The sequence below is a fragment of the Talpa occidentalis genome, unplaced genomic scaffold, assembly GCF_014898055.3.
Source record: "Talpa occidentalis isolate TD23 unplaced genomic scaffold, MPIMG_talOcc4v2.1 talOcc4.9, whole genome shotgun sequence".
NCBI classification, from domain to species: domain Eukaryota; kingdom Metazoa; phylum Chordata; class Mammalia; order Eulipotyphla; family Talpidae; genus Talpa; species Talpa occidentalis.
In genome coordinates, this window is record NW_023605305.1 from 25,164,844 (window position 1) to 25,186,563 (window position 21,720).

The following is a 21,720-nucleotide window of genomic DNA, read 5'->3' on the forward strand; positions in this document are numbered from 1 at the left end:
GCTTTAATCTTTTTCAGACTTTTACACCTACTATTGCCAATGTTCATACAGCTTCAAACTTACAAGCCTACTAAATTCTGATTCTGAACTTGTGATGTAGTAAGAAGGGTAGCATTTAGAGACAAAAGATCTAGAACTAAATCTTGCAGTGTGAAATTTTAAATATGCATATTAGTCCCACACTGTTTACATAAAATAGGAATAGAAAGAATACCTCCTTCATAAGATTAATGTAAAAATTGTGTAATTATATGAAGAAGTACTTTACACATGATAAAGAACTGTATAAATGACATTCAGGATTTGTTAAAATTGTAGGATAAGTTGGCAAGACAGAATGAGATCCTTTCATTCTCTCTAAATGCTTTTTGTGATACATCCATACACAGCCTAAAAGAAGATAACTCTATTTCTATTATGTATAAATACAGATTCTGACCTTTTCGAGGATCTGAATTTTGCATGGTACCATCAGCTATACCAAATAGGAAATCGTTCCTCCTTAGCAAGATGAACAGATCTAGAAGTAAAAGGGAAAAATTAGAAATGTGAACTACTCTAGAAAGAAGGCATGCAATGAAATTAGATTTTTATCAGAGGAAACAAGTAGTCTGGATACCCAGACAGAAGTTCCCACTGGCAGCAAATGGTTAGGTTTCTAATTTCTAGTATTGTTCCCTCAACTTGGTGGGTTCAGAATACCTATTCTGTTAAAAAGAGAACAGACTCTTACAAGCAGATACAAGGGTCATTAAACTATGCTAGATAAACTAGAGTGCTAATTTACTAATTGAGAAATATAACAGCCACATGCATCTATGCAATGAAAACTACAAAGCACTGGCAAAAAAAAAAAAAAAAAAGACATTCTGTGTTCATGAACTGGAAAACTAATATTGTTAACAATATTACCCAAAATGATCTACAGAGTCAATGCAATCACTATCAAAATCCCAATGTCATTTTTTTCACAAAAATATAAAAAGCCATTTCAAAATCTTGGAATTTCAAAAGAGCACAAATAGTTTAAACGATCTCAAAAATAAAGAACAAAGTTGGAAGACTCATACTTCAGAGATCAAAAGCTACTACTACAAAGATACAATAATCCAAGCAGTATTGTACTGACATAAGAGCTGACATATAGATTAATACTGACCAAAAGTAATAAAGGGCCCAGAATTAAATCCTACAATATACCATCAAATAATTTTGACATAGATGCCCAGACCACTCAATGGGAAAAGAATACTCTTCAACAAATTATGTTGGGAAAACTGGATATCTACGTGTAAAAGAATGAAGGTGAACCTTTACCTTACACCATAAACAAAAATTAACTCAAAATGCATCAAAGACCTAAACCTAAGAGTTAAAGTCATAAAACTATGAAGAAAACATGGGGAAAAAGTTCATTACATTAATTTGGCAAGGATTCTTGGATATGCATCTAAAGCACAAGTAGCCAAAGAAGAAACAGATAAACTGGACTTCACTAAAATGAACATTTGTGCATCAAAGGATAAGATTTTGAGAATGAAAAGACAACCTACATAATGGGAGAAAATTTTCTAAATCCTCTATCTGATAAGGGATTAATATTTAGAGTATATAAAGAACTCCTATAGCTAAACAATAACAACAACAAAACCTTAAACAATCCAACTCAGAAATGGGTAAAAGGCTAGAATAGACATCTCTCCATTTATCTGGGCAGATAACCAATAGGTAAATGATAAGATACTAAACATCATTAATCATTAGGGAAATGAAAATCAAAATCACAATGAAATACAACTTCACATCTATTAGGATTACTAGCATGAAAAGAAAAAGAAAAATAGTAAGTTGTAGTGAGGATGTGGAGAAATTAAAACCCCTGTGAATTGCTAGTGAGAATTAAAAAATGGTGCACATATTATGGAATGGATCAAAAGATTAAATATACAACTACTACACATATAATGATCCAGCAACTCCATTCCTAGATATCTCCCCAAACAATAAAATACAGGGATTGAAACAGATACTTGTACACTGATGTTCAGAGCAGCATTACTTACAATAGCCAAAGAACAGAAACAATCCAAGTGTACATCAATAAATAAGTGGATAAACAAAATGTGGTATATACATCCAATGGAATATTATTCAGTTTTTCTATTGCCCACTGAATCATAAGCACTAAGTCTGGTTCTCTAAGAGACTGGCAGGGTGTCCAAATGAAAAAGCTTCAGCTGTGTTATTTTATAGATGTTTAGAACATCCTAAATTATGGATCTTAATGTGAATATGTTTGTAAACTTTCTCTTTTCCTTTCTTTTATTTGAAGAGTGACAGAGGAAAATGAAAGTGGTTCTTAAAGATACTATGTTTGGATTTGGTTTTAAATTGCCTAAAGCGCAACAAAAAACATAAATTGAAATGCAATAACAGTGACATTTATATTCAGCTCTTTGGAGCAAAATTTCATATTATTTTCCATAATTTCCACTGAGAGATTACTATTGTTCCCACTTTAGTGATGATGAAATTTCAGAAATAATTGAGAAAGTAGGTGGTTGAACTGGGATTTGAAACAATGTAGGTCATGATTTTCACAGTATACTACTTTGTTACTCGCTTGCACAAAATCTATCGATAGCTTTCTAATTGGTCTCTCTTACTTCCATTATATTGTATGTATGGAAACTAGAGTAATTCTTCTAAAATAAAAGTTTGATTATTTTGATTATCCACTTACAGTTCTTTAATGGATCATGCTGCCTACAGAATGAAATCCACGAAGGTTCTTGGCATGGCACACACAGCCTTTCAAAATCTAAATCCTTTACTATTTAATCCATGACTTCTCCAGCCTCATATACTGATCTTCTCCTTCTTCCTCTAAGTTGTTTGAAATAAACTTCAGTTCTTCAACTCATCTGCAATGAGTTATAGATACATGTCAATTTAACATTCATCCTTCAAAATTTTACTCAGAAATCAATGAATCTCCTCTTTCTCAGCCTTTTTAGTTCATTTACTCATTTCCTACTAAGCTCATATCTGGCTCACACCTACAGTATCTAAATACTGTATTACAATTATTTGTTTACATATCTCACCTCCCTATTTGACAGTAAAGCCCTAAGGGGTATCTTATTCATCTTTACATTCTTAGTTTAATATACTGCCTGGTAGTACAAGACATCAGATACATATTTGTTCAGTTTAATTCAAATACACTCAAAAAGTACACAAGTGTTAAAACAGAATTTGAATTTTGCAAAAATATAAATTCTCAAAGGAAAAAAATAAGCCTGAAATCCTTTAGCTGAACTGTGTATAACAATGGCAATTGCCCTGAAGGTCCCTGCTAGCACTCTGTGCCCCAGCTGGGCCTCCAGAAGGTTCATTACTTTCATATTACCACTCTGGCAATTTATTAATGAGCTCAGTGCTAGCAAGACAAATTGAAATGACAGTCCTGGCAACTAACATCTCTTATTTATTACCAGAGCTAGTGTCTCAATAGCAGTGCCATGAATAAGTCTTTTTCAAAGCAAAACAATATTTATAGACTATCTTCTAAGAGACCTGCAAATATTGTGATTGGTACTAAAGGGAATCCAAAAAGTTTAGATCCTCATTAAGATAGGCAAAGACGTGTTCTTGAAAAATAACTCAAACTGAAAACAGATAGTCACTAGACACCCACTAGAAGTAACAGTAGAAGATTCATTATGCAAATCATCATTTATGAGTCAGATGCCTATCTATGGGTTAATTAAAGAGCCACTGGGGGCCTTCTGGCTTCACCCTAATAGAGGTAGGTATTACAACAATATGCGTGAGGAAGAAACCAAAAATCAGTATTAGGTATTCTGGCAGAAGGAATATACAGTTAAAGTCCCCACCCTCCCATAAGTTTGAAGACTTTTGGTACTAAAGCATCCCTGAGATAAGGCCAAATCATAAGCTGCTAACATAACAAAACTTTACAGTGAGACTAGACACAAATATGTTTGAAACAGAGAAAGAGAAATGGCAAGAAGCCCCATGATTCTGACACCACATACTGTCTTTCACTGATGACTGAGAGTACTTGCAAGTTAACACACATTTTGGCTTCTTAGGGCTGCCATAGTCAATACCACAAACTGAATATGATAAACAAAAGAAATTTCTTCTCTTGCAGTTCTAGAGGCTAGAAGTCAGAAATCAGAGGAAGGGTGGAAGGGCCATGCTCTCTTTGAAGCCTGTCAGGAAGATCCTTCTTCGCCTCTCTGAACTGGTAGTCCCAAGAAACTAATACATGTTTCGGTACTGATGAGAGTAGGGCACTGCTCTAACAAATACTTAAAAATGAGGACATATCTTTAGAATTAAATAACGTGTAGAGGCTTGACAGATAGAAACACTGATTACCTTGAAGAGACAGTTGATAGAAACACAAACATTACAGGTGCTTCTGAGGAGGAATTAGAAGGAAATGATGTTATTGGACACTGGAGAAAAGGTAATTTCTGTTAGAGGACAGAAAACCTGTCTAAATCGTGTTCACTGGTGAACTTGTAAGTGATAAATTTGGGTATTCGGTTGGGATTTCTAAGTAACATGTTGAAATGTGGCCTAGTTTCTCCCTGGTGTTTACAGTAAAATATGAGAAGAAATAAATCAAGGAATGAACTGTTAAGCAAAAGAGGAATCAACCAACACTGGAATAGAAAATTCTCTGCCTATACAGTGTGCTATGAAAATGGGGCAAAGGGTGCGACGGGACAATTGTTTGTCTGTGACTCGTGGTACAATCAACCATCTTAGAAGCGAGAAAGAGAGATATGGATGCCCAGGAAAGATCTGTGGAGGACCCTGCTGTCAGAAAGTTTAGACTCCCATTAACTGCATGAGGACTGGCAAGGTTTTTGAGAATTTTATAGCAGTAGAAGTGCTGCCAAGCCTGGACTAAAACGAACAGAGATGGAATAAAATAAAGAATAACACCATGGGCAAAGCCACGGATGCAGAGCCCTAGGTGTAAGGGACCTAGTTCTAGGGCTACAAGAGCATGCAGTCACAGGATATTATTCTCGGGTCTTGAAATCTAATGGAATTTGTCCTGCTGGGTTGAGAATTTGCTTTAGACTAGTGACTCTTTCATTCCATCCATTTTCTTCTTCTCATAATGGAAATCTTTCTTATACCTATTTTACCATTGAATCTTGGAAGCAGATAACTTGTTTTCTAGGTTTCACAGGTCCACAGATAAAGAGGAATTTGTCCCAGGATGGGCCATACCATAGTTGTATCCACATTTGATTTAGAAGATGAGATTTGAGACTTTTGGAGTTGGTTATATTTAGAAGAGATTCTGGACTTAGAGTAGATGCCAGAGTGGTTTAAGACTTTTGGGGGTGTTCGGATAGGGTAAATGTATTTTACACATGGGAAGAACATGAATTTTGGGGTAGGCCAACAGGGGACTTCTGTGGGTTCAATTACGTTCCCCGAATTGTGTACCCGATACCCATAATGTGATCTTATTTGGAACAGGTTCTTTGTAGATATACTAGAACTATTGAATAAGGTCATGAGCGTGGGCCATAACCAATATGACTAGTGTCCTTATAAGAGGAAAGACCTATGTGAAGACAGACATACACATACAAGAAGAATGCTATGTGATGACAGCGGCAGAGACTTGAGTGATGCAGTTATAAGCAAGGGAACACCAAGGATTGAAGCCACCACCAACCAGAAGCTAGGAAGGGGCAAGGAAGGATTTCACTCAGTGTCTGAGGGAGCATGTTTCAACTGTACCTTGGTTTTGGAGTATTCTATCCTCCAAATAATAAGTTTCTGCTGTTTAGAGTCACCTAATTTGTGATACTTCGTTACCCAGAGCAGTCCTAAGAAACTTAAAAAAAAAAATCCCTTAATATTAACTAATATATATTTAAGACTTACTTTGCACCAGGTACTGTATTAAATGCTTTGTGCTAATGAATGATTTTAACCCCCACCAGAATCTCATGAGAAAAAGAAATAATTTTCCACTATACTGCTCTTAACCACTAAATTTTCTTATATATCATGCGCAGTGTAATAAAGAATTTGTCTGACCTATGTCCTAGGCTCCTGGCATAGAGCTTCCAGACCCTTGGAATTTTCCGAGTGATAGGTTATCTTTGTTATTCATGAGACCCTTGGATCACATGTCAGTTTTGGCTAATGAGGTGACTCAGCATGGGGGGTGGTTGACACAAAGACAACCATGTGATTAGAGGCTATAGGCTTGGGCCAGCTTAATCTTCAGGGCCTACATAATGAAATAACAATCAAAACTCTGGACACTGAAGCTCAGTGGAGCTTTTCTTAATTGGTAAACCATCAGATGATAGAATATGTAAATAGTCTTAATCTCACAACATTAAATCAAAGACATATATCCATTTATGGCTTTAGAAAGCATTATTTGTATCATTCTGATACACCTTTTATTTGGAAATATGAAAGGGGAGAAGGATGATGTTAAGGACGAAGGAAAGGAAGGAGGGAGAGAAGAAGCGAAAGAAAAAAAGTGAAGGGAAGGTGTGAAGAAGATTTAAAAACAAGAGAAAGACATTGTAAATATTGTAAAGCACAAAACATGCTTTGAGTGACTTAATGATTTTCCTAACAATGGGCAATAAATACAATAAAGTGTGATGTTGATCCAGACAGTCAAGGAAAGATTCTTTTGTAAAATTTAAATAAAAACAAATACTGAATTTCATCAAAATTTTCAAATTTTATAGCCATAGTCAGAGAGTTATATAAATAACCTGATTTAATGTTAAAAAATTCTTAAAACAAGTATTGTTCTGTTAATTCTTTATAACATTAAAATCTTAGGAATGCACCTACCATATTTTAACAAAAAAGGCTGCATCACAATGTAACACAGTGCCAAGGGGGAAGACAGCATTGTGCCAAGAAACTGTACAGAGTTAATGCTTGGACACTTTGAGGCATTTTCACTTTGAGAATTTTCATATTCTCCACTTCATTTGGCCCTCACAACCTTGTGAGGTAAAAAGGACAAACATTAGTATCTCTGCCTTTCAAATGAAGGAAACAATAACTAGAGAACTAAATGACTTGTAAAGGTTACACAACTAGTAACCTAACTAGATCTAGGATTAGACTATCTAGTCATGTGGCTCCAATGTGTGTCCTTTTCCCATAGGTCAATCTCTAGTCAGTAAGAAATCACCTTAACTGCTAACAAAACTGCAAGAACAGACAAAAAATTCAATGAAGATAAAACAAAGTACGACGTAAAGAATTAGATTCCAATTTTTAAAATCAAACCAATTTCAAGGTTAATCCAGTTTTAACCTCTTTCTCTGTATATCTAATACATACACAGAGCTTTCATGCAGGTCACTTGTGTATTTTCTAAGACACATATTTTAACCCTTATTATATTTGTCATGCTCAACACACAAGGATGGGTCTCTATCAGCTTACCAAAGACCAAATAAAATGTTTCTATGTCTAAAACATGCCTAATACTGTTGATTTCCTCAATTTATGTGCCAGTCCCTGTACTAGGATGCTAGAATGGATAGGACAAGAACCATATTAATTTAGCTGTGGAGTGGATAGAGATAAGCAAATACATTAACAGAATATAATATTGATATGTGGTTATTACAGGTATGTTAGAAGTACAGGAAAATTTTGTCTAAAGTAATTGAAGGGCCTCCCTGGTGGCTGAGGCGGTTGAGCCCCACACTGTGAAGCTGTCTGCAGCCTCTACAGTACAGGTTCGATCCCGGCTGCTGCCGAGAATCCCACATGGCACAGCAGACCTCTCCTGTCTCACCCACTGCTCCCCTCAGCAATGCATTTCATCAGTCTGCCTGTTCTGTTCCAGCTCTGTCTCCAGTGAATCCTCTCACCCTCCTGAGCATCTGGCCTGTACCCTGGTTCTTGAATAAAAATAAAAATCTTAAAAAATATATATATAGGGCCTCCCCTGGTGGCGCAGCGGTTGAACGCTGGGCTGCATAGCTGCCCGGCAGCCTCTGCAGCGCCAGTTCAATCCCCGGCCACCAGGCAAGGGTCCCACATGGAGTGACAGACCTCTCCTGCCGCCCGCTGCTCCCCTCAGCAGTGTATTTTGTCAGTCTGCCTGTTCTGTTCCCCGCTCTGGCTCTGGTGAATTCTCTCACTCTCCTGCACTCCTGACTGTACCCAGTGCTTGCATAAATAAATAAATAAATCTTTAAAATAAATAAATAAAATAATCGAATAAGAATATGGAAACTGTATCTTAGCCAGGAAGGGCTTGTATCATGTCCTGTGGAAAATGGTAGGTGGTTTAAAGACAGATATATGACAGGGAAGTAGTGAATGAATTAGACACTAAGTTAGAATCAGATAAAGACCAGGAATATATTCTACAGACTAGAGATCTTCAAACCTTTGTCAAAAAAAAATACCTTCCAACAAATTTTAATGTAAAACACAACAACAATAACTACAGTTATCTGGTAGAAGGAAGCAAGAGTCTATCCATTCTGCCTCGCCTTGACACCTCCTCCATGGTGTACCTGCATAGAACCCTAAAGCAGTACTAGTACCCAAGATGCTGTTACCTGTTTAGAGGTAGGTACAGAAATGGAGAGTAAGCACTTAGAAACTCTGTATTACAATTTAACAATAATTTTATGCCATTAGAGCTAATATATTTTTGAGGTTTACCAGAATTTTAAAATGTCATCTGCCTAATAATTTAATTGTATTGCATTTACAAAATTATTACCCTAAGATGAATGAAAAATACTGTTTCTCCAACACAGCTTTAATTCATAGAAAAAAAGCACAACAAATACATCAGGGACTGCTGAACCTATCTGATTAATGGAATACTGTGAGGGTCTTTTGGTAGATTAGGGGTGACAGTCATGGAACTTAAACCCTTACCAATCAGAAAACAAAACTATTTCCAACTTATGATCAATGTAAGATACAGTTCCCTCTCAATGTAAACATGCACACAAATGAAAAAAAAATTATGAAAATGGTCCATTAATTAGAAATTGGATTTAACTAACTTGTATTGAGCACTTAATATGCAAACATTCATGTATTAAGTACCTAAATATAGGTTTTCATTAATAACTAATAATCAGACACACCTGCAAATTAGTAAATTGCCTGAATAGATATTTCTCTTTTCAGCCTAATGGTTTATTTAAATGTCATCATTAGGAGATTTAACATATCAAAAGAAAATTGTTAGTGTTGAGAATAAAGTCAACAAAAACATTACTTGACATTTTACCAAATTCAACTAGCAGTTCTTAAGAAGACAATTTTGACACCTAAGTGTCAATGGCAGCATTTAAAAAAAAAATCTATTCATTGTTAAGGAAGTTAATAGAATTCAGCCTAAACAATCAATCCTTATTTATTCATTAAGTAAAGCTTTATTAAGTAAGTAAGTTGGAGAGGTAGAAATCTGAGTATTAAGAACTGGGAAGTTCAAAGAGTAGATTCTGCAAGAAAGGAGCAAGGATGTTACCAGTTCTGTTGGTTTTTATTTAGTAATATTTTCTAAGTTTTCTATAGAGAAAGGACATTGAGAGTCATTAAATAATAATTTACAAAACATGTCCTTATAGATTTCTGCGGTTTCTTTTACATGCATGTATAACTGATAGTTATATAGCTAGTAGAACACTAAACTCTGTGATTAAGAGATTTCTCAATAAGTTTTTTCTTAAAACTAACTAGGACTTCTAAATTTATCTCATTAGAGAATCACAGTAATCTTATAAAACATTTGTAGAAAAGATAACTATGCAACTCACAGCCCAATATAGTCGTCATGGGCATTAGCACCTTTTTAGTGTCACACACAAGAGTTCAAATAAAAAAAAAATTACTATGTGAACTGAATAATTTTTGTTAGAAGCCAATGTGGGACTTAGCCACAATCACGCCAAATAAAGGCATTGTGTTTTCAATTAACCAACTATACAGTGTGGTAAGCATTTTTTACAATTGTCTGAAACCTCTTTGTTGACTAACACTCGGCATATTTTTATCATCTCTATGTATAACAGACCGAGGTGGAACATCCACCTAACATACACTTCAGCACATGAACCTGTCAACAGACTGCAGTTTGTCATTCCCATTAAATGAGTCAAGCAAATTGAGACAATTCTATGAAGAAATGTGTTTTAATTAATTCCCAAATAGCATTTAAAATTGTTTTAATTTTATTAAAAGTTTTAAAACTAAGCTTTTATTTTAGAACTGTTTTAGATTTACACAAAATCTGCAGAGATAGTTCAGAGTTTCTACACACTGTGTAGTTTCCCTTATTAAAATATCTCCCATTTCTCTATTTGTTACAGTTAATAAACCAATATTGGCATAATATTAACTAAAGTCCACATTTTATTGAGACTTCCTTAGTTTTCACCCAATACCCTTTTCCTGCTCTAGGATAACACATTGTAATGAGTTATCATGTGTCCTTAGGCTCTTTTCAGCTGATAGATTCTTCTGCTTTCCTTGTTTGTTGACTTTGATGGCCACAAAAGTCAATGGTCAGGTATTTTGTACACTGTCTCTCAGGTGGGACTTGTCTGATGTTTTTATCATTTATTAGACTAGAGTTACAGGTTTGGGGGAGGAAGATCACTGAGGTGAAGTTATAAATTTTTATCCAAACTCTCAGCAAGTTTTCTTATTCTTACCTATGCATCCTTTGTAGGAAGTCTGTAATATTTATTGGTGAAGAAGGGAGAAGTAGATGTACATCAAAGGTGGAAAGGATACAGAAACTTCACAATTTATTAAAGTATGAGCACAAGGAAACTGTTCTTATGTTTGCTCTAAATAAAAAAATGACTGACTCACTGAAGCATTTCATTGTTCTATTCAGGCATCCTTCTAGTTTGCCCAATTGTTTAATAAGGTAGGATATAAATAAACAAACAAATAACACCTGGCTAGCATGAAGCCAAGGTAAAATGAATGAACTGGGCCTTGGTTAGAAAACCTAGCCGTCCATAGATTTCCCCTTGGTGAATTGTGGTGTTCACACAAAGGCAGCAAATTTTATGGGATTTACCAGGTGAAATGGTATTTTCATACTTTGTACTAATTGGGAGATAACAGTAATTTCAGTCCTAGGTGACTCAGGGATTTAAAAATGTATTAGACAAAAAGCATCGTAAGGGGAATTTTTGCGACTAAGAGGGAAAGGTCACAAACTGACTAATGAAATTTTTTAAAATAGCCAATTCTTACACTGAGACAACAGAAGTGATGAACCTGTCCCACCTGGGAGCAGAGGAGGGAGGAGGCCTAGTGGAACATGATAGACGACTACTGTGACACAGGTAGTAAGTAGCATGGTGTGAAAAGATGTATTTGTAGAGGTTTTAACCTGTAACCCCCAAAGCAGATATAACAACTTAAACCAACTTTGCCTCAATAAACATACATTGGGGGAGAAGAGTCATTTCTTACAAACAAACCTTGCCTTCTATATGGACAAAGTCACAGAGTTAGGTAACACTGCTGTGGGGAGAGTACATGGTGAAATGGAAAGGGCATTAGGGTTCAAGGTGAAGATGTGGGTTTGCAACTGAATCTTATCACTTATAAATGGCATGATTTTGGCCAGATAGCTTTGAGTCTCCTTTTCCTTATGTATATAAGAGAGCTAATAATACCTATATGCCAATGAATAACAAAATCTATTCGTATGATGCTATGTGACTGACATATACTCAAAAAAATCTATTAGAATAGGTATGCTTTAAATACACCCTGGAATAAGGCAGGATATGTACAAACAAAGGAGATGCTGGCTGTTATTTTCATTGTATAAATAAATTCTGAAACAATTTTGTATGCCTTTATGTTTTTTTCAGGCACTTAATATATGCCTGATATATAGTAGCCACTCAATGTTTGATGATTCTTCCTTCAAATTTCTTGAACCAAAGGTCAAGAGAATAAAATTCCTGTTTTATGATTCTGGACAAAACATGTCCCTTCTTTAGGCCTTAGTTTCTTCACTGAATAATTTACCTAATAGTCACAGAATTTGAGAATCAGAAGAAATCTTAGGGCCTTCCTGGTGGCGCAAGGGGTTAAGCATCACACTATGAAGCAAACCACAGACTCTGCAGCATGAGTTCCATCCCCGGCCAGCCAGGGAGCAACCCACATGGTGCAGCAGACCTCTCTTGACTTGCCCGCTGCTCCCCTCAGCAGTGTACTTTGGTCAATCTGCCTGTTCTGTTCCCCACTCTGTCGCTGGTGAATCCTCTCATCCCCAGCATCTCTGGCCTGTATCCCACCTCTTGTATGCATAAATAAATAAATCTTTTTTAAAAAAAGAAGAAGAAATATTAGAGATCACCTAATGCAAGCGTCTCCCCTAAATCTTGGAGTCAGTGAGTGGCAGACTTGAACTGGAACTCCTAACCACCAAGCCATAAATCTTTCCACATTAGTGTTGTTTAAAAGGTGTATTTCATTTTTTCTATGAAATATTGGAGACTGAACTACTGATCTTTAGAATACAGAAAAGCCACCAAATCAATAGCACCTACAGTCTATCTTTATTAAAAACAAGATACAGAACAAAATTGTCAATATTAACCTTAGCCAGCATTTTAGAGAACCTATAATACAATAGATTAAAATTCCTTTCAATAGTGTTGATATTTCTAATATTAAAATATAAAAAGGACCTATTTTGAGTAATCTCCTTGACTCCATCTTTCTCATAATTAAACGGAAGATAATCACTTGCCCAGTTTAAATCACCACTATTCTGATATCCACCTGTCTATTATCTTGGAATCCCTTACTGTACCTCAGAGCACAGTGATTTTTTTTTTTGTAAATATCCAATGATTTCTTTATAATATTTCTATTTTATCTCCCTAATGCCTTTCATACCAGCTTTGGGATTTTGCCCAAGAGGTACATAAGGACAATGAAACAAGGGAACAGAGGATAATGGCAACAGAGTGAATGAAATGAAACTAAGAAAATTAAACTGGATAGGAAAGGAAGTGAAGATAAGCGAAGATGAGGTCAAAGAACAAATCTAGTGGGGATAGTCAAAGGTGAGATAGAGGAAGAAATTTTGAACAGAACTGCATATTGTCATTTATAATTTCAGAGGCAGGCCATTTCCAGGTGATAACAAGTCCCATGTCACAGACTTGGTCCCACGACAATGGACAAGTTCCGCAGTTATGGAAGCTGATTAGTTAAAAAGATGACCACTTGAGTTGAAGAGGCCAATATGTGTTGGAAAAATAATTATCCACGTGAATAATGAAGTCACTAAGGGTAAGAACAGAAATTGAGGTGGAAAGGAAGACTATGTGCTGACTCCTAAGTGACTAAATGACTAAATGACTTTATGTAAGAAAAGAGTAGTATATTCCTTGTGCCAGAGAGCAAAGGAATTTTAAGAGGATGGAGAGGAAATGGTTTGGAAATAGTGATGTGCAGTCATCCTTACTTCTCCCCTTTGGTGTAGGAGTGATATGGGACCCAAGTGATACTGTTCTTTATGACTAAGGAGAGATTCTAGCTTTCATTTAAGACCAGAACAGAGACAGACAGGGATGCGTGCGCGCGCGCACACACACACACACACACTCTCTCTCTCTCCCCATTAAAATTATAACATAGTAGGAAATAGGTGTTTCAGAGAACAAATAGAAAAGCTTAAGTTTTAAAACAAGCAGAGTTGAGAGGAAGATGAGTCAGCACAGGAATAATGTAGTAGAAGAAGAAAAATGATTAGAAGGGTTGGGACAAAGTAACAGATAATAAAGCCATTAGGTTATCAAAATAATTAGTTCTGGCACTTCTCTGGTGGCTAGAGAGTTAGCACCAAGGCTTGGCAATGGTTTGGTTAAATTCCCTGATTTATAGATTGGAGGTGGGAGAGTAGAGGATGGACATTCTAGTACGTGGTTTACATATATTCCTTACCTAAATCTTACACTTACTTTTTCTCTCATTTCATAAATGAGGGAACTGAGGATCAGAGAATCAAAGTGACCAGCCCAGGATTTCACATTAATATTTAGTGACAATGAGGGTTCCAGGCTTCTTTTCAAATCTAAAACAGTATGGTAGTATTAAAAAACAAAACAAAACAAGAATTTAAAGTCACAACATCTTTAGGCATGCTCTACCAGTGAGATATTGAATGTTTCTTAACTTCATTAAGTCTATCTACCAAACAAGGTTATTGTAAAGATTAAACTACAATTATAAAACAAATCTTAGTGCCATTTTAAAATCCAAATTCCTACATAGGAATTTATTTTGAAAAATGGGATTTCTTACTTGGCTTACTTAAAAATCCCAAAGTGTCTGAATTAATGCCTATCAATTTTACAGATAGAAAACTAAAGCAGATAAAGAGAAGAGATAATTATAGTTCTGGAGTATATAAAGAATCAAGTCCTAACTGCATAGTTTCAACTCTTTAATACTAGGGTACTAGCCCATCTCTTTAAGTCATATCTCTCACTATGGACCTATACAAATACAATACTCAAACCTGTGGCAACTATTAATCTTTAATGAAAACATCCTATACTTTCCCCACTTTGTATTTCCACCTAAATTTAATCTACTGAAATTTATTTAATAGATTTCCAGAATTTAACCTACTAAAATTTGTTTCCCAAGGTTCAAAATGAAAAACATCTTGAGTGTGAAGCCTAACTTTGTTTCCAAGTGTTGAGAAATGATGGCTCCCTCCTCTGAACTCCTGTATCACTTTGCTTTTATCTCCCTTAAAGTACTTACTGCCTTATAACTTAGGTACTCATGAGAAAATTTTGTTTCTGCCTGTAGAACTTAAGTCCTTTGAAGGTAGTTGGAAGTAACATTTTGTATCTTGAAACACCAGTTGCCTTTCAAGTGAAAACACACACACACACAATTTCATGTACTCTCTGTGACACTATATGAGGTAGGAATTTATTTTTTTATAGGTAAGGCCCTGAAAGTCACAGAGGTTAAACAATTTGTTTACAGTCCTATGGTTAGCAAGTGTCAAGGACCCAGACTTGAATCTTGGTCTTTCTGACTCTAAAGCTGAGGCTGTTTCCATTATATCTGTCCAGAAAGGAGGTACATCCTCATGGCTTTATCTGTTTCCTATTCCCTCATTAATCATCCAGGAAAGAACCTCCATTGCCTTTTGTCATTAAGTATTAGCAGAAAGGATTTGATACAGGGTATTCTCACTTTTACTTTCCAAGACTAAGAACAGACTCTCCAAAGCAAAAGAATGATTAACATGAATCTTAAATAAAGATTGAAAAGATCAGCACTTCCTTCCAGGAAGGAAAAGTAAAAAAAAACAAAACAACAAAAAAAACCATTACTTTTCTACCCCTGTGTTTAAAAACTCCTTCTCTCCTCCGAGGTTTACACCAGCTGGCTATATCACTCTCTACCCCTCCTCCTCATCTGTCATCTACCACCCTCGCCATTAATTCCCTATATTCACTGCACCTGGGTCACAATCTTCCTCTATTCCTTACATCTTAACATTCTAAATCAATTCACTATCCATACAGATGACTCACTCAATACAACAGCCTCACAGCTCCTTGTCATAATCAGCTCACTGGCCTTCACCTATGCTCTTCAGCTACCCATACACAGAAACCCAGCTCTCACCTAGACCAACTCCCATCAAATAACTTAACTCCAATATTGTACTTTCTCACCACAACCTGCATAACCTTCTAGATTACTTCACCACATTTGCTCACTGATCTAACTCAAGAAATCACAAAATCTTCAAGTCCCAAACTGAATGCATCATTCAGTATTCCCAGTTTATGTCAGTACCATCCCAAGTCACCCAAGCAAAAACTCTGCCCATCATGCTGAACTCCTCAACCTCTCATCTGCATATCTAATCAATAATTCAGCTTCATCCCATTCTCCTTATTCCTATTACCACATTTTAAAAATGTTACTCAACCATGTCTGATAAAAATCAGTGATACCAAGTTCACCATGACATGGCTGCTGCCTGCATTTCTACTCTTACAACTTTGCACTTACATCTTCATTGTTATAGCCTTAACAATCCCAAATTATGGTTCTCTATGCAAGCCATTCCTTTTCTCACACTGATACCTTTCCTTAAGCTGTTGTTTTTTGTTTGTTTGTTTGAATCACACTTTTTACTCATCTTTGACCGGCTTATTTCTACTTACCATTTCAGATTTGGGACAGGTGTCCTTCCTAAATCCTTTAATCAATCCTAAGCTAGCCTAAGCACCCTCACTTTGGGGCAATCACAGCATCATATGCGAAGTTGTCTTTTATTCTGAGATGACCTATTTTAATCCAACTCCACAAGGAATGGAAATATATTGTATTTTATTTTGTATACCCAGCTAAACACAGTACACAGTGCCTGACAGTAAGTGTAAGAGTGAAGTGTAGAGTGAAGATTAGTATATGCCGAGTTTAAATTTTCAATAGGATATTCACCAACAGTTCTTTCTCAGAGTTTTTAGTATTTTTTACCAGGAACTTTAAGTCCCTTGAAGGGAAGAACTAGAGCCTTCCCTAGGTGGTCTGTAGAGTTCTACAAAGAATGGAGCCATGCAAATGTTTACCCAACTTACATAAAAAGATAACAACATTTGCACAAACGTATCAGAAAACAAAATTTGATGTGTAAAATGAAGACATGAAGAATGAAAATAATCAATTCTGACTGCTGCTATGTGTTTGTCTGTTATAAAAATGGTGAAATTTTTCTTAGAATTTGAACAGGGTCCCAGATAGAAGGGCTTACTTAGCATTTTCTCTTCAAGGCCACTGTGTCTCTGCTAGGCTTAAAAAATTACTAACTTGCAAGGACTGCTTAGGCAGGAATTTAGACATTAGCAAAAGACTCTTTTTAAAAATGAAAAATGTAAGCTGAGGCTAAGTGATGAAAGATTAAGTAAAAAATTAGGCGAACAACAAAAACATTCTTTTTCATAGTAATTTTGGGCCTTCTATTGGCAGTTAGAAATGAACAAAGTTTAATTTAATAAAGCATTTTCCTCACCAACTAAATATTAAATTGCAGTTGGCACCACATTAGGACTCCTTCCTTTCTCAGAGTCAAAATAATATTATACTCCTATTTACAAAAGGCACTACGATACTTTGATATTCTTTAGCTCATTTAATAGTGTTTACAAACACTTTTAAAGTGAGGGAAAACGCAGATATTTCCACAAAATACGATCTCTTTGAACAAACAGTACTAGACCCTTTTTTTTTTTTTTTAAGTTCAAAACACAGCACAGAAATGAGGAAGGGAATAGAGTACTTTTATTTAAGCAGGTCAATCCTTGGGGCCAAGGAGCATCTTGGAGAAACTTGCTCACTCGTTAAGAGACTCTCCTTTAAAGAGAATATGAGCGGACTACAGCCCATTCAGAGAAGGGGCGAGAGAACCACAGCATCCGAGAAACAACAGAAGAAAGTGATATGAGAGGAGCGAAGACAGGACTCGAGGGACGTGACTACTACCTTCACATATCTTCACGGCTGTCCGTGAGGGGAAAGAACTAGGAAAAATGGGAGGCAGCTGTTTACTTCAACCAACAAAATCTCTCTAAAACCCAAAGTTGTCCTGGAACAGAATGGGCTTCTCTGGGAAGAGATCAGTTTCCCAGTCAAATTAATGTGGGATCTTTCAAAGTACTCCGGTCCAGGAATGGAGAAAGGGAACCTGGGTGACTTTTAAATTCCCTTCCAGACCGGAGACGACGTGGGGTTCACCCATCTCCTGGGAACCCCGCTCCCTCTCTCCCGGGGCTGCGGCGCCCAAGCACCCCGCCCTCCCTGCGGCTCCCGCGGGTGTGAGCCTCGAAATCGACTCTCCCCGCGCGCACGCGAGCGGTGCCGGCGCCCCGGCCGCGGGGCCAGCCCTGAGGACCGCGGCTGACCCTCGGCGGGGCCCCGACGCCCGCCGACCCCGGCCGCGTCCGCCCCGGCCCGGGACCGGCCGGCGAGGTCCCTCAGGCGCCCCGGCCCCCGCGCCCCCCGCGCGGCGCGCAGCCTGACAGCGGCCCCTCGGCGTCCGCGTCCTCGGCCCAGCGCCAGCCTCCCCGCCGACCGGGTCGGAGCGGCGCGCGCGGCGGCCCCGCGGGGGCCCCTGTCCTGGGGGTCTCGGCCCGGGCCCCCCGGGGCGCCCCTCCCGCGTCAGGGCCGCCGACAGGTCTCCGGGCCCGGCGCGGACGCAGCGCGGCCGCCGCGGCGACGGGCGGGCTGACAGGGCGGCCGCGGGCCGCGGCGGCACTCGGACCGCGGACAGGCCGGCCGGCCGCGACAGCCGGCCAGACAGCCGGACGGGCGGGCCCGCGGGGCGGGGGCAGCGGCCCGCAGGTCCCGCCGCCGGGGGCGGCCCGGGGGCGGCCCAGGCCCCGCAGGGCGCGGGCTTCCCCGGCTAGCGGAGGCGGCCCCCGAGGCGCTTACCTGCGGCGCAGCGGCGGCGCGGGGCGGCTCACTCCCTCGCCGCCGCCATGTTTCCGCTGCGCAGGAGCGAGAGGACGCGCGAAGGGGGCGGGCGGGGGCGGCTCCGGGGAGCAGCGGGCGGGCGGGCGGGCTGCGGGGGGCTCGACCGGCGGCCGCGGCGGCGGCGGCTGCAGGGCGGGGGGCGGGGCGGGAGCGCCCCGGCTCCGCCTCCCGCCGCGAGGTGGCGCGCGCCTCAGCCTGTGGCTCGCGCGCTGGGGGGTGAGGCGGGCGGGCGGGCGGGCGGGGGCGGGGGCGAGGGCGGGCGCCGCCCAGCGGCAGGGGCCGGCCAGCCGCGGGCACCTCCTGCCGGCCGCGCGGGGGCCCCCGCCCCGCCCCCGGCCCCAAGCCCGCGTTGCCCAGGGGGGTAAAAGCCCAGCGTGAGGTGAGGGACTTGGGTTCGAGTTCCGCCGCCGCGGGTCAGCCGGTCCGAGGCCGCGCCTGCGCCTGTGGGCACGTGGAGAAGCCCAGGGCAGTCGGGGCTCACGCTCCCAGGCCCGCTGCCTCGGGGCGGAGGCGGGTGGGGAATGCAGGGGGGCCCGGGGTGCCGATCTCCGACCTGCGAACGGCCCAATATGCCAAGGATGACCTTGAGCGAGTTACCTTGCATTTCTCTCCCAGCGCTCCCGCCTCTAACAGTTAGCCTGGAGAAGCCCGAAGAACTGTGCGGGACTTAGTAAACAAATGCTCAGTCAGCATAAGCTCCCACAGGGGCTCATTCATTCTTTCAGTACGCATTGAGCTCTTGTGGGTGCCAGGCACTGAGGGTGGCAGGTCATGCTCTCTGTGCCATTGGCACTCTTTGCTGTGTTCCTTTGGTTAACCACCACATCCACCCTGGATTAACCCTATTTTAGCAAAGAGTAAACAGACACTCGGGAAGGTGAAGTTAACCTGTCCGAGGTGAGCTCACTTCCAAGGTCAGCCAGCCAGTAAATGAATGAGTGGAGATTCATCTCCAGCCTGACTTCAGAGCCTGCACTCTGCTGCACAGTGGTCAGGTCAGCTCTGTTCGGGTGGGTCGCGGGCATCCCAGAATTATAGACATTCAAGTGGTTTTAGTAAGACTCTGCAAGGGGGAAGCTAATTCCAGGCGAGGGAAGGATGTGTCTTAGGTATAAAGATATGAAACTGTGTGGCTGGTGGTTGTAACCAGTGTGGGAGGAACATGGGAGATATGGATATGGCCGGCTGCTGCAGTTAGGGACCGGGACCTAGAACGAGGAGGTTCTTGTTTGTCTACAACGAAATCGAATGATCTTATATGTCTGCTTTATAATTTATTTTGTAAGTCAGTGGCTTTCATAGTATGACATTGGGACCCCTGGGTGTCCCTGAGAGCCTTTCAGGGGTCAGTAAGCTCAAAATTATTTTCATAACAATGTTAAACATTATTTGCTTTTTTTTACTCTCATTCGCTCACAAGTGTAGAGCAAAGTTTTCTGCAGACTCTGAGACATTTAATATTGCAACAGATTCAATGCAGAAACAGATTTTTGGAATCCAGCTGTCTTCTTTTAAGCCAGTCATTAGAGATTTGCACAAATGTGAAACATCTCTTTTCATTAATTTGTTTTTGTTTTAGAAATCATTTTTCATTAAAATGTGTTTATGTTAATATGTAATGGGTTTATTATTGTAACTTTTAAATGAGTTAACAAAATTTTACAAATGCCTCACTTTTAATTGCTTAATATTGACAGAAGTGCACATAAACAAACTTCACGGTCCTCAATAATTTTTAGGGATGGAAAGGGGTCTTGTTGTAAGCAATACAAAGCTATTGAAGTTTTAAGTAGCAAAATGACTTAATCAGACTTGCATTTCAGAAAGAGCTTTTAAGACTCAAGCTGAGCCTTGAGGGCTGAGTCCACACACAACGTGCAGGCATTCCACGCAGAGAGAGAGAAGCAGGAGAGTGGAGACCCTTCCTGGCAACAGAGCTAGAATAGGAGCCCATGCTTCTGGTGTTTTCCAGTTTGGTATCATCTCACCACCTGACAGGTGAGCACAAAGGCGAGTCCTGTGTACCATTATTTCCACCTGGCCCTGTGTTGTGAGGCTTTTGCTTGTGTTTGCTGTGGATGCTGCCCTTCTTCTTGACTCTAGCACACTCACTGTTCCCTCTCCTCAGTGCCCATTTTCTAAGAAGCAGTCAAGTGAGGGAGGCAGAAGAAAGGAAAGGAATACCTTTTAATTTGCTAAAGCTGAAAGGTAAGTAAACCAAGCTATCTAGAATCAGCCGAGGAGTCAGTCTTTGAGCGAGGGTCTGAGGAACAGTGCTGGCATGAAACACTGAGATGGCCAAATAGGGCAGGAGAGTAGGTGACTGATGAAGCCATGCAGTTAGCCTTGACTTATATAAAACGGGATGATTATATATATCCATGGCATGGAGATGTCAAAAGGATTAACACAAAACATTGAGTCTACATCATCAGCCCTCTCCCCACACCTGTTTGTTCTACTAGACAATTACATAAGGAGTCCCATGGGTTAAAAACCAAAATCTTGACTCTTCATCCTAAACCTTCTCTTTCTGTGTTCTCCATTTCAGGCAATGGCACAACTATACTTCCAAATCACCTGTCTTAATAAGCATGGTAGCATTTCTTTAAATGCCTTACTGTACTCCACATCCTGTCAATTTCCACTGCCTTCCCTGGACTACTAGAGTCTTGTAGGTAGGTGCCTCACCTATACTACCTTATTTAATCCTTGTGACCATTTCCACAAAAGACATACACAGTATTATGATCTGGAAAATGCAGATCATAAACTAAGCCTCAATGGGTGGTGGGTAAAGACACCTGTCCAAAGTCACAGAGCTAGTAAGTGGTGGAGCCAGAACAAGATCCCAGGCAACCGAGCCCTAGGGCTTACTTTCTCCAGCTAATGGTTTCTCACCCCATGGAAAGTGAAATGAGTTCTCCTGCTGCCCTTCCTGCTACCTCTAAAAAAATGCAGGCCGCATAAACGTCTTGGGGACTTTTATCATTTTCTACCTCACTATGGTTAATATGTCTTAACTTTCCCACTTACACAGTAAATTTGTAATGTCAGGACAGTGTCTAATCGACAACAGTGCCTACTGACTTTCTTGAAGCTGGCATAGAATAAATATTTTTTTATGAATAAATA

At 39.7% G+C, this 21,720-nt stretch overlaps 1 protein-coding gene across 10 annotated transcripts in view; it reads right to left on the minus strand.

Annotated features, from left to right (window-relative positions):
• SCMH1 (Scm polycomb group protein homolog 1) overlaps positions 1-18,618 on the minus strand; it is a 119,122-nt gene extending 100,504 nt beyond the window's left edge. For 4 of the 10 annotated variants that reach the window (XM_054691134.1, XM_054691136.1, XM_054691137.1 and 1 more), the window contains exons 1-3: positions 18,544-18,618; positions 2,744-2,924; positions 440-520 (exon numbers count right to left, since the gene is read on the minus strand). Coding sequence is in view for 1 of the 10 variants with exons in the window: in XM_054691136.1 (XP_054547111.1) it covers positions 440-464 (25 nt within the window). In the remaining 9 variants the exon portion in view is untranslated. Of the gene's footprint in view, positions 1-439; positions 521-2,743; positions 2,925-18,543 lie in introns of those variants that run through there. The other 6 variants (XM_054691141.1, XM_054691140.1, XM_054691142.1 and 3 more) reach the window with 4 other exon arrangements.
• Between the last annotated feature and the right edge of the window lie 3,102 nt (positions 18,619-21,720).